General features: G+C 37.8%; 1 protein-coding gene across 9 annotated transcripts in view; it reads left to right on the plus strand.

Annotated features, from left to right (window-relative positions):
• The window catches only part of RPS6KC1 (ribosomal protein S6 kinase C1), an 87,839-nt gene that overhangs the window by 70,679 nt on the left and 5,045 nt on the right, over nucleotides 1-12,115 (plus strand). For 7 of the 9 annotated variants that reach the window (XM_068939813.1, XM_068939815.1, XM_068939819.1 and 4 more), the window contains 2 exons: nucleotides 10,431-10,513; nucleotides 11,337-11,432. In XM_068939813.1, coding sequence (XP_068795914.1) covers nucleotides 10,431-10,513; nucleotides 11,337-11,432 — 179 coding nt within the window. Of the gene's footprint in view, nucleotides 1-10,430; nucleotides 10,514-10,610; nucleotides 10,777-11,336; nucleotides 11,433-12,115 lie in introns of those variants that run through there. The other 2 variants (XR_011140423.1, XR_011140424.1) reach the window with 1 other exon arrangement.

Below are 12,115 nucleotides of genomic sequence, written 5' to 3' on the forward strand. Positions count from 1 at the left end.
TACAAAGCTCTCCCCAAATTGAGTAGTAGCAAGGATGGAAGTGCAGCCTTTTCCCACCCTGTCGCTGTTAATGAGCTGTGAAAGTCAAAGCTTAATTTTTCTGTGTTTTAACGAGCATCCAAAGAGAGGCTTTGTTGCCCCCTTAAGCCCCAACCAGCCAACTCCTGCAGTAATGAAGTGTTCAGGGAGCAACTGAAATAATATTGAAAAATCCTCAAGTACAAGGGTAAAGTTTTCTGCGCTGTCATTATTTCCACCTCACAGCGCAGGTGTGGTATCCATTTAGTTTTTTCTTGGTTAAGTTTCCCTCACCTCTCCTCTCCTCTCCTCCGTCTCTGGCCTACCTCAGACTGCAGCTTGCTTTGTGTACCTGGACTTTGGCATTCGTGGGAGCTTATTAGACTTCTGTGAAATTACTCCTGGATGTAAATATGTGCCTGTAACTAGGGAGCCACGGGATGAAGATGTGCATGTGCAAATACTAGATATATGCAAGACAGCTGAATCGATAGATTATCTAGATCCTTATCTTACCGTTCATGTTTCCTAATCTTAATGCTATCTATGCAAAGTGTATTTTTATTTTTAGTGTAGCTATTCGATGATAATTTTTGCATAGGAGAGTAATACTTGCAATAACTTAGCAATGCAAAGCATGTTTTTGAGCCAAGTGGCATTCTTTTTTGAGTAATGGTTTAATATCTGTACTTTAAATGTTTTGTATAGCTGAGGCCAAAGTAGCTTTCTTAAAGCTTCTGCAGCTGCTAAATCTTGCTCTAAAGCATTTGTTCAGTATTAGAAAACTCATTTTACTGGGTCTTCTTAATGGACAGTTTAGTGTTATAGGAAAACAAGCCTTATCTGGCTGCTCATTTTTCCTTTTAAGGGGTGTACCATGCCCCTGAACCCATATCTCCCCTTTAGAAGGATAACATTCCTCCTCAAGCTGCTTCTTGGGATAACCATTTTGAAATTATACTTGTGCTTCACTTCAGTACATTAAGAGAAAATGCCAGGTTTGGGTTTTTTATTCTTTTAAAGTTATTTTTTAAAACTGATTATAAATGTTTCTAATAGGTTTGTTTTCCTGCTGGAAGAAAGGCTACAGTTTTGTGGAGAGGAGCAGAAATGAATCTTCACAAAATTGCGTTGCCTGTTTTTTTTTTTTTTAATAATAGTACAGAACAGTTACTAAATACAATGACTCACTTGACTTGGGTCTTTATCTTGTTTGGAGTTTTACTGATGCGTTTAGTATTGTGTGCTGCGTTGCCCTTCCTGTAGATACTCAGCCCTCCCTCTCCTTTTCCCTCGCTACCTGAAGGATGCATTGAAAGTTGGCCTGTAAAATTTTGTCTCTGTGTGTCTAGCTTGATGTCTTCTCAGGATTGTTTATTTTTATCTGTGTTCAGGATAGAATGAGATTTGGATATGGCAAACTTTTATGTAACACGCTTTCAACATTTGATTATTTAAAAGTTCCAGTTAGGTGTACGTAAGAAAGAGCAAATGTCTTTATCAAAGGTCTGGTATTACAGACTTGGAACAGAGGTTGAGTCTTCTTGGGATGCAATTCTATTTTGTATTGATTTTAGGGTGACCAATTTCATAGGCCGAAACGGGAGAGGGTGATCAAAAAGTTTAACAGGTTGCAGGATATATTTGATTTAAAATATTTGGGAAGATGTACTGCCTAGTTATTTGAAAAAAATAAATGTGTATTTGAAATTGTTTTACCTTTTTAATTGATAAGGTTTCAGGCTTTAATTTCTTTAGAGCACAAGTTATGAAGTGCTTAGCAGTGCAGTACCTGAAGGCATATTTAAGTGGTTTTATTGGTTGGAGGAAAACCGGGAACCTAAATTGTACAAAACTACTGATCTATGATAATCTAATTCTTGGAGGGGCTAAGGATAATAATATTAATGTTGAAGTTCTTCACATTCAATGGAGGTAGAAGTCCACCTATATGGAGCTTACTTCAGGATGTAGGATTCTGTGTTCAAGGTTTTCGGTACCCAAGGTTATAACTTCTTTCTAAACCAAAGCAGAGTAATGTTGATACAGAAATAGCGATCAGATCTTTTGCATTGTCAACAGTGAGGAATTGCTCAGCTCTTGTTACCCCAACAAGAGCAGAGAGGAAGTGTGGCTACATGCATGTAAAAGATTATACCATATATACATATATATATGTATGTATATATATATGAAATAATGGAACAAATACAAATATCAAAAAATGGAGAAGTGTCAAAAAGATGGAGGAAGAAATGGTTTATATAGCTGCATACTACTTCGTGGTGACATTATAATTAATTTTGTGTGAAATAGCAATGTCATCTTGTATCTTGCATTAAGTAAAAGCAGGGATAAATCTTCTGCGAGAAGTTACATTTCTCCACTCTTGACAGCAGGTGGCATTGTACCATAAATGGATTTTGCTGTTGCACTTTCTGGCTCTAGTTTGTCTAACTTCACGTAAGAGCTGAAGGCTGAAGATGGGGTTTGTTCGTAATGATGTGCACATCCAGAACCGTACTTGCAAGCTCTGAGTAATGGTGTGTTACAGTACTGTCAGATCTGCTAGTAAAACCGGACAACTCTTTTTACTCCTTGCATAGTTCCACTCAGTAAAAAGTACATGCTGAACCAACTACTGTAACAACAAAGCTATCTGCAGATGCTTGAAAGTACTCCTGTGCTATACTTTGATTAATAGCCAAACCAAATCTTTGCTGTTCACCTATGATAAGTCAAATGTTGTTTCTCTAACCCACAAGGGAAGTGATGGATTATAAATCATCCCCTATAAACTCAACACCACTTCAAGTAAAACCGTGGGGGTTTTGGCCAAGAATAACCTATTTGCTTTAAAGGAAGAAATTAACCACTTATTCCTGAGAATTTCTGCTGTGTTAATATGGTTAAGGTGACGAATGTGAGGTTTAGGGTTTTTTTTACTTTCTTCTTCTTTACAATAATTTAGTGTTCTGAATATTTTAAAGTGTGCTAAGCAGCTGAGGTTTGAATATAAAGTTATTACCAGATCAGATGAGAATGATTCACCTCTGTTTAAACAGCCCTTTGCTCTCCATACCCCCTGAGAACTCTTATCACTTATTTGTCCAAAAAACCCCACAAAAACTAACAAAAAAATCCCCACATTATCCACCTGCCTAGTGGCTGATAAAATCAGCAATGTGTCTCTGTATCTCTTGGTTAATGTGCCTTGGTATTCTGAAGGGGGGAAAATTCCAGTAACAGATTCAATTTACATGGACAGAAACTTGAACAAATGCCAACCTAGCAGGGGGGCCATTATTCTGCTCTATAAATAAGTTTAAAAAAGAAACAAACACACACACAAACCTGTGAATCAACATGTTTTGGTCTAATTGAGGGAAAAGCAAGATAGATGAAGTTTGAAATGCAAATGATCACCTTCTGTTATTTAAGTATAGGTTTTGCCAACTTTGTGATCTTAAATATAAAGAGTTGTTACCTTTTAAATAGAATAATAATTGTAGTCTGTTGTTGGTAGTCATGAGTATTAAAATAAAATGGGTAACTTTTTAAAAAAGCCCCTTCGTAGTATGCTTCATACCTGTGAGAAAGACAACATTGTCTACAGTCAAGACCGTCTTCAGCTAGAACAGATTAAGATGAAGACTTGCTCACGAAGAGAAACGTTTTAGGTTCTTTTCCTGTCTCAGCTGTAAAGCATAATGTTGTAGACGTGGCTTGCTGTTCTAACATAATGTGTAAATACAATGTGTGAATGAGATGTTTTACTTATACTCTTTAAGTTCTCTTGCCAGCTGGCGGGGATAAGTTCTGTTGTATCCCGTAGTGTTATCAGAGGGCTAGATTCCAGAACCGTGGCATCTTTGCGTTTTGTTTTTGTTTTTTTTTCTTTTTTCTCCAAACCATGAGTTTTCACCAGACTGTATGTGCTACAGAGTAGAGACTTGCTTGTTGAGATCATGAAGCCAAAAGGAGTTTAGCTGCGTCGAAAATGTAAGTAGGAAACTGGCCGTCAGTAGTGCATCATGTTATTCTGATGACTTCATAAGCTGTGTGGTATAATCGAGCCTTATTTGACAAACTAGCCTTCATTCAAAATAAATATGCAAAGCTTTTAGATAACCTAAAACCTGAAGCATTAAAATAAACATCGCTAAAATGCTATTAACCTGTATGGTATAATTTTTATTTACTGAATGAGGAATAAATAGTCTGCCTCTATTTACCAAATAGATATTTGATACTGGAAAACCTGCATATTATTTGTGTATGTGTATTTCAGTAACAGTTTGCAGGCGCTCATTAAATTCTGCTATTCTGTATTATAGTAATTTAATTTGGAGTAGATTGTTTAAGAAGCGAAATAACTGTGGTAGATTAAAGTGTCATTGACCCTGAGAGGTGTCGAGGGGAGGATTGGTCTCATGGTTATAGTGTAAGGCAGGACATCCTAGATTTTATCTCTGACGCTGTCCTAGCTTTCTGTGTGATTTTACTGTCTCAGGATGATCCTAAAAAGGAAGGGAAAAATGGGGCAGACAAATGGGCCTTGAGCAGCAAAGGTAGAAGGACTGGCTAGTTCAATGTGAAAAACACTGGCAATAGGAAATGGGACTGAAAATGAACATGAAAGCTATATAGCTGGAGTGAATAAGCAGGAAAGGTCTGGAGGCGCAGAAGGACTAATTGCTGTGGAGCTGGGAGGAACAACCGTTGCAATGGTTTGGAGGTGCACAGCTCTCCAAAAACACCAAGGCATCCCAAAGACAACAATAACAGCTGACTGCTCCCAAAATAGCAAAAGGTCATAAACTTGGAGTAGGTAATTGAAAGCATAGGTTTGGAGAGAGTATCAGGTATTTTCCAAAATAATTTGATATAGTTTGGCACTCAGGCAGGTTTTTGAGTAACACTGTATGTTTTAGGTGAAGTGTAAGTTCATGTATTTTTTTCTGGACCCTATAACTAAAATAAGCAGTGAGATATATTGAATTTGTTGATTTCTAAGAATCTGGGGTTTTTTGTTTGTTTTTGCTTGACTGACATAAAAGTCAGCTAGAAATTCTGGAAGAAACTGAGTTGTTTTTTTTTTCTTAAATAACAGATGGGGCTAAAACTTGAAGCTACTATAAAAGATGCCTTTTAAAAATAAGTGAAAATAGCTGAAAATAGCTGAAGTGTTAAATAGTTGTTTGCTTTCTTTTGATAACAGAGCACTAAAAGGTTTCTTTGTCTCTTTTGTCACCTGATTATTTTAGAGGAAGTTTTAATTCCATCTTGGGTTGCTAAAAGGAAGGAAAAGTAGTTCCCTCTATTAATCTTTTTCTATTAGTGATATGAGGATATTTCTTCCAAAGAGGGACGTAGATGCTCATATGTTTTTGAATATCTTTAATATGAAACTTTGTATTTTCATACTCCATTTGATCTTAGCAGATGTTCATTGCATTTGCCTCACTACTTTATTGTTTAAAGACCATGATACCCTTTTAATACCTAACTATAGATGTTTCAACACTGTGCTTTATAAATTACTAAAGCATTTTAGGTGAAGCATTATGACCAGATTGCTTGTGCAATATATTATTTAGTGGCTCTGTCTTATGATGTCTTGGCTGACCGCATCTATGCGGAGTAAATTAGCTTGGACTCATTTTACTTGGTTCTCTGCAAATGCTTCTTTATATTTATAGATATTAAAATAAGATAAAATAGTAAGCTTTTAAAATTAAATGAATGTAAGGTAAATAGAATTTCTGAAGCAGCTCTAATGGTTTTTCATGTAATACTGTTTATCTCAATGGCAGCAGAAAGGGATGTTGGATGTTTTCAGGATGTTGGATAAGTCCATTTCCTCCTTAACGGTTTCAGACACCTGATGGTAATTCAGAGGGGTGTCCTTGCTTTCTTATCAGTGCAGAAACAATACCTGCAGGTATGCTGTTTACAATACTTGAAGGTATGCTGTATCTGCTTGAAACACCGAGTAGGCGGAAGGGACTCCTCCGTGTTTGAAATTCTTATTAGTCTACCCAGAGTCAAATGGTTGCTTTCTTAAACTCAAGAGAAACCTCTCAACTCAAAGCCCTTCTTAACTCTTAGATGTTAGTTTAAGCCTGTTTTCTTGTGAGCTGATTTCAGGTCTCGTTCAGGTGTATTTTCTAGATGTTACAGGTTATTCTACAAAGCGTGACTGAGCTTTGTTCCAGGTGATTTGCAAGTGATCTGGAGTAAGTTGCACAGTGAATTTCAAGTCACTTTGACTAGCTCTAAACCTGACTGCTTTTGTTTTAATTTGGATAGTGCTTCAGTGTGCTAGTCAGGAGGCCTTATTATCAGCCATAGAGGAAACTGTATTTGGGAGAAATTTTTTGAGGTGTCATAGTAAAAACCTTTGAAAGTCTTCAGCATGAAGGGTGTATTTCAGGGTAAGGTGTTGTAGAAAGGATGGGAAAACCAGTCCTGATATTAATAATGTCATCAAAGATGTGTGCTCAGAGAAAGCTGAGGTTCTGTTTTTCTACTTTAGAGTTGGCATTTATGTTTAAAAATATGGGACTTTGTCAGCTACATATCCCATATCAGGAAGTAAGGTACTACTGTGTGTAATGCAAATATTGAGATAAGTATGGAAACCATAAAGAAATAGCCTTTCAGTTGAGACCAGCTGCACTGAAAGAATAGTGCTGGGTGGAAAGGCTGTTTACCTGCACCATCTGTCTCAGTCTGAATCTGATAGCATTTTACAAATCTCATTCTCTTCAGCAACCCCCAACTGCTGCTGCTGCTGCTAAAAGTGTTTCTGTGCAGGAATTTTAGCATTGCTACTGCTATGAGCTACTTGGTGCTAGATGTCGTATGAACATTGTTGTATGCATTGGTGAGGGGAAAAAGAAGGAAGCCCTCTCTTTTAATGAAGTTGCAATGAAGTTGGAAGAACTACTGATCTTTTTTTTTTTTTCAGCCTACCATTTTTTCTCCAGTTTAAAAGAATTTTGTATTTGAAAATGATATGAACGTTTTTTCTGCAAATTTGGTACTGCGAGTCCTGGAGACACCAGCACCATGCACATGTGTACGTAGACTTATGCTTGTACAAATGGAGATAAGGTCCTTGATTTCAAGGTTCATGAAGTAAAGAATTGGCACAAATATCCCCATGTTATTCACTTAGGCTTATGGGTCGCTACCATTTATTGTCTAAATTACTTTGCTGATGGATTGAGCTGAAAATGTTTTCTTAGTGAAGGCAGATATTGTAGTTCAGATTTATTGAAATATTAAAGCTTTAAAAAAAAAAAAAGCATATGCCCTGTGTGGTATATTACATTAGCTAGCTACTCTGTATCACTTGAAAGCACTTCATAATCTACAGTTTCTAAATTTTCCCATGATGTGTAGGCAAGATGAAATGCAGTAATATTGATGTGATATCCTGAACTTATTATGATCTGTGTATTGCATCAGAAGTAAGGTCACCTATTCAAAGTAAGGGAATGTAAACAACACATGTTTATTTGTAGTATTCACAATGTATTTTTTTAAAGAAAACATTTATTTTAATCCCAAATGAGGTAATTTTGGAACCTAGAGAAAGCAGTAGGAAAAGAGACATTGGGTAATGGGAGAAAAGTAGAGCTAACATTTAGTTTTTATATGAAAGAACATTCAGATACTTCCCTTGGCTGAATTTCCCATTTTCTGTTCTATGTTGGTTTAGATGGCTTGTCACACAGGCTCCGCTCGTGTGCACGAGAACCCAGCCAGAGCCCCTCAGCACAGAGAGAGCTCTGTGTTACTTGACTGTTCTCATTTTATCCCATTTGTATTGTTTCGGCGATGACAAAAGTAATGGAAAAGTTCATTGCTCTTCACGTAAGAGACCTGCAGTGACATGTTTTTTGACTTGTCGTAAATTGAAAGTGCTCTTATGGTTAAAAATATGAGCTTGGTTTGTGGAGAGGTAAACTCTAGTTTACTTCTTGACTCTTACTCTGTGTTCATTTTCTTCATCACTGAAGTGAGTGAGGTGACATCGGCTTCCTGTAATGAACAGTTTGTGTTTCTGTGAAAGAAGGCAGTGTAGGTTTGATTCTTCAAAGAACTGGATCAGCATCTGTGACTGCCAACACAAAAGGAAATAACACCAAAGCTCAGAAATGAATTTTTCATAATACTTTTTTTTTTGTGCTCAAAATGACAAATCCCTTCACCTTCTAGAATTTGCTTATATTAGGCTGTAAATAAAAAGGCCCACGCTCACTGAATGTTAGTTTAGATGTTCGTTCAGTGTCTTGGTGGGTGGGGGAATAGATTATCTAATGTTATGGTATTATTCTAAAAATTAAGACTTGTCAACATAGGGAAATTGACTGGTAGCGTATGAATTAAGAATGGAGTAGTCAATACTAATTAACTCTTGGCTTAACTGCACTTATTCTGGAATAAGTGTGAAATTAATTTAATAAATAGAAATCTTCATTTGTTTGAGAGAAAGCACTCTTAATCTGGAATATCAACAGGATTAAAGTCGCACAGGAAAGAACAGGTAGAATACATCTCCTTTCTAGAAGCCTCAAATATTTTTATTTAGATTTTACTTTCCACTCATATTTTCTCATTTTTCAGTGTATATAATTGGAACATATAGCACTAGGAAATCGCATTCAGTAGTTCTAGACTGAAAGGGGCATTTCCATTCAACAGGTTTCACTGAGATGCCCTTTAGTCAGCTATGTTATGTGGAAAGGCCTGAGGTTTTGGGTTTTTTTTTTTTTTTAGAGGATAATTATTCACAAGGTCCCTCTTTCTAAAAGGAAGTAAGATTAATTTTACTTAGAAGAGCAGATTTTGTTTTTACACAAATTGTCTGGACTTGACATAATTTCAGCTTGGTCTAGATGCCTGTCTGGGGTCTTAAAACATTTTTAAAATGCATGCAATTATAGTGATACAGTTCCTTGTGTGGCTGCCATTATATCTTTGTAAAAGTTTCTTGATAATGATAGAAATATTAATCTGTAAGGAGTGGAATAAATTCTACTAATGTGTGGTACCCTTATAGTGATGTATTGGACATTCAAATGCCATTAACTGTAATAAACTTTTCAAAGTGAGTAATGCCCTAACTATAAAGAAACGATGTCTGAGCCATCCTTCTGCGCTCTTGCAACCTCAACCTAGTCCTTGAAGGTGCTGAGTATCTTCCTGCTTGCGTTACAGCTCCCCTCAGCATTCCCCCATGCTCAGTGTGTGTGTGCATCTCAGTTGGAGGTCCGGGGCTGCCACCTTTGTTTTTCTGACACCAGAGTTTGACTCATCTATAGTTCTCCTTGGCCATACTCATGCTAAGCACCATAAAGTGATGAGCAAGAGTTTTCTAACCTGCCACAGTGCATTTCACAGCAACGGCTATGTGACTGTATGCTAATTGCTGTCCTCTGTTGGGAATCTGGTGTGGCTTTTGCCACCAAAGCTATTTTAGTGCAACTGCTGCATTTTTGACAGTCAAAATGAAAATTTCCTCTTCATTGCAGTCTGTTTTACTCCCAGTTTTAGGGCAGAGGACTCGTGGTATGTTTGCATTTAATTTTGTAGCGTAAAACGTGACTCAGTGAAAGCCAAGTTTGCTGCGTGAATCCTGCTGTTGAACATGTGAACATGTACGGCCAGGGGCTTTCAGCTACCGGTCCCACCACTCCTCTGTGCTGTCTCTTGCACACGGACAGCAGGAAGACAGTGTTGGCTGTTTGCTGGATGGTAGGGGGAACAACTTTTCACTCCTAAGTAGCTGAGGTGAATCTGGGCTGATTTGTAGCAACATACAGTGGAATACACTAGTGGGTAGGCTATGTGAAGTACATTCGGCATCTCTATCTAGTTCCCAACAGACATGAGAGTACCGTGAAAAGCCTTCTATGGTGATCCCAGCAGAGAGCAAGGGTTAGCTGTGAGGTGGCTTCTGCCCTCCAGGACAGAATTAAGGCATGCTTATGTATTGACTTACTGTAGACTCCCTTGTGCCGATTATACGGATGCCTCAGGCCAGTAAGATCAGTCCAGCTCTTCTCACCAGCGTAATGTCCTTAAATATGTTTTGCTTAACCATCTGTCACTGCCTAGTTTAAGTCCAGTCTAGCTGAATCCCAACTCTAATGCCTGTAAGTCTTGAAGAGCCCATGCGTGCAAGGAAAAATCAAATTATGCACGAAATGTATGGTGTTGCTGTGTTTGAACAATGCAGTCTGTAGGTGGCTAAAGGGCTAGCTAACTTGCAGCATAATGAAAGCTCTGTGGTATTTAGTATATGTTCAGTCAGCATTAAACTGTAACCTTGTAAATATATGTTAATTTTGAAGGTGTGACTGACCTTTTCAATATTAATCGAGATGTCTCATGTTTAGAGGTTGGAGCTATCCTGGAAGAGACAGAAGCCTGTGACTGGTGGAGCCTGGGTGCCATTCTTTTTGAACTCCTCACTGGGAAGGTAGGGCTGAGGGCAAGTTCCTTAGTAAAACTGAAATGGCCAGTAGTTTCTCAGAAGCGGTGTGCCTAGTTGTGCTTTCCTTGCTTGTCTTTTTCAGATGTGCTTTGCAGACCTGAGTGTCTTAGATTTGCTTGGTTCACATGGGAGCAGAGCAATCAAACATGCTGAAGCTTTAGCAGAACAACTTGATAAAGCCTTATGAAACTCAGGGCTGCAAAATAACCAAAAGGCCATGTTGACCTCTTAATCGCGGTGAAATCCAGGTCTTCTAACGTTCTTTATGTTTTTAAACTTTTTACCCTAATAGAAGTTCTGTTCCCTGGGACAACGTAGAAGCCATATGTTGCAGTGACACGTTAATTCAAGCTTGAGCGGACTCTGTTGGTGGATTGTCTGTATTAGAGGTGTCAGGCTGAAGTGATGATAAATAATTATCTCATATGGAAACAGGTAGATGGAAGGAGATGTCACTGCTTGTGAGGAATGCTGTTTTCTGTATCGTAAGACTAGGAGTGCTTGGCCCAGTCATTTTGGTAATTAGCTGGTAGTTCTCCTTGAAGAAAGGGAAGTTCACATAATTCAAGTCTTTTCAAGTTTGAGCAATAGAACAAGAGGATTAGAACAAGACATAAATGTTCTAAAAACATACTCCGAGGGAAACTTCAGTACCTGTAGACATTTCTTCCAGAATCAATAGCTCATACTAAGAAATACTGAAATTATCGCTATGTATGTTAATTTGCATGTATGCTATGGTAATACAATCCAGTAATTCATTTTATGAATTAAGAAAAGTATCTGACTGCTTTGATTTTTGTTTCAGACTCTGGTTGAGTGCCATCCATCAGGAATAAACACACACACTACTTTGAGTATACCAGACCATGTATCGAAGGAAGCCAGATCACTGATTCAGCAGGTAATTTGGTGGAAAATTTGTTTTCTATAGGTAAGCATGCAATCTGGACAAATACTTATCTACCTGAGCTGTTCTGGCAAAGTGAATGTAATGACAGAAAACTACTGATAGGGGTGTGAATGGGTGTCTTATCAACGGTGAAGAATTTTGCCCAACTGGATCGTTGCATCTGGAAACACTGACTTGTGCTGCCAGGTGTCTCTGTAGAAAACAAGTGTCTTTTACATTTTCTTCAAAAGAGTGCAAGTTTGGTGAATGGTGAGCGCTTTGGAAACACCTGCTGGTGCTCTACAGCCATTTTAGGAACTCTACCCTAAATGATCATGGGAATATTTGTGATGATTTGAATTAAACTCAAAAATATTGAAGCCAATTCAGCAAGATAGCAATAGGCACTCTGAAACCTGTAATGCACTACTAAGAAGTGATGAGGTTGCTGTGGTTGCAAATCTGTTGCTGTCCTCAAGGAAGCTTTCTGAATGCCATTTTTAAAGAAAAGTGCTTTAAGTTGTGAATTATTTGACTTTTGTGATGGGAAGATAACTTGTAGATTGGAAGAAAGGGGGTGAGGTGGGGGGAGCTTTAAAATATAGGCAAGCTTCCAGAGTGATATGCTTTATATTTTCAGTGTTAAGGGGAAGAGCATTGACTGCTATTTTTAGTTTACTCTCCACTTGAGGTAG

Source organism: Struthio camelus, chromosome 3 (assembly GCF_040807025.1).
Source record: "Struthio camelus isolate bStrCam1 chromosome 3, bStrCam1.hap1, whole genome shotgun sequence".
Taxonomy (NCBI): Eukaryota; Metazoa; Chordata; class Aves; order Struthioniformes; family Struthionidae; genus Struthio; species Struthio camelus.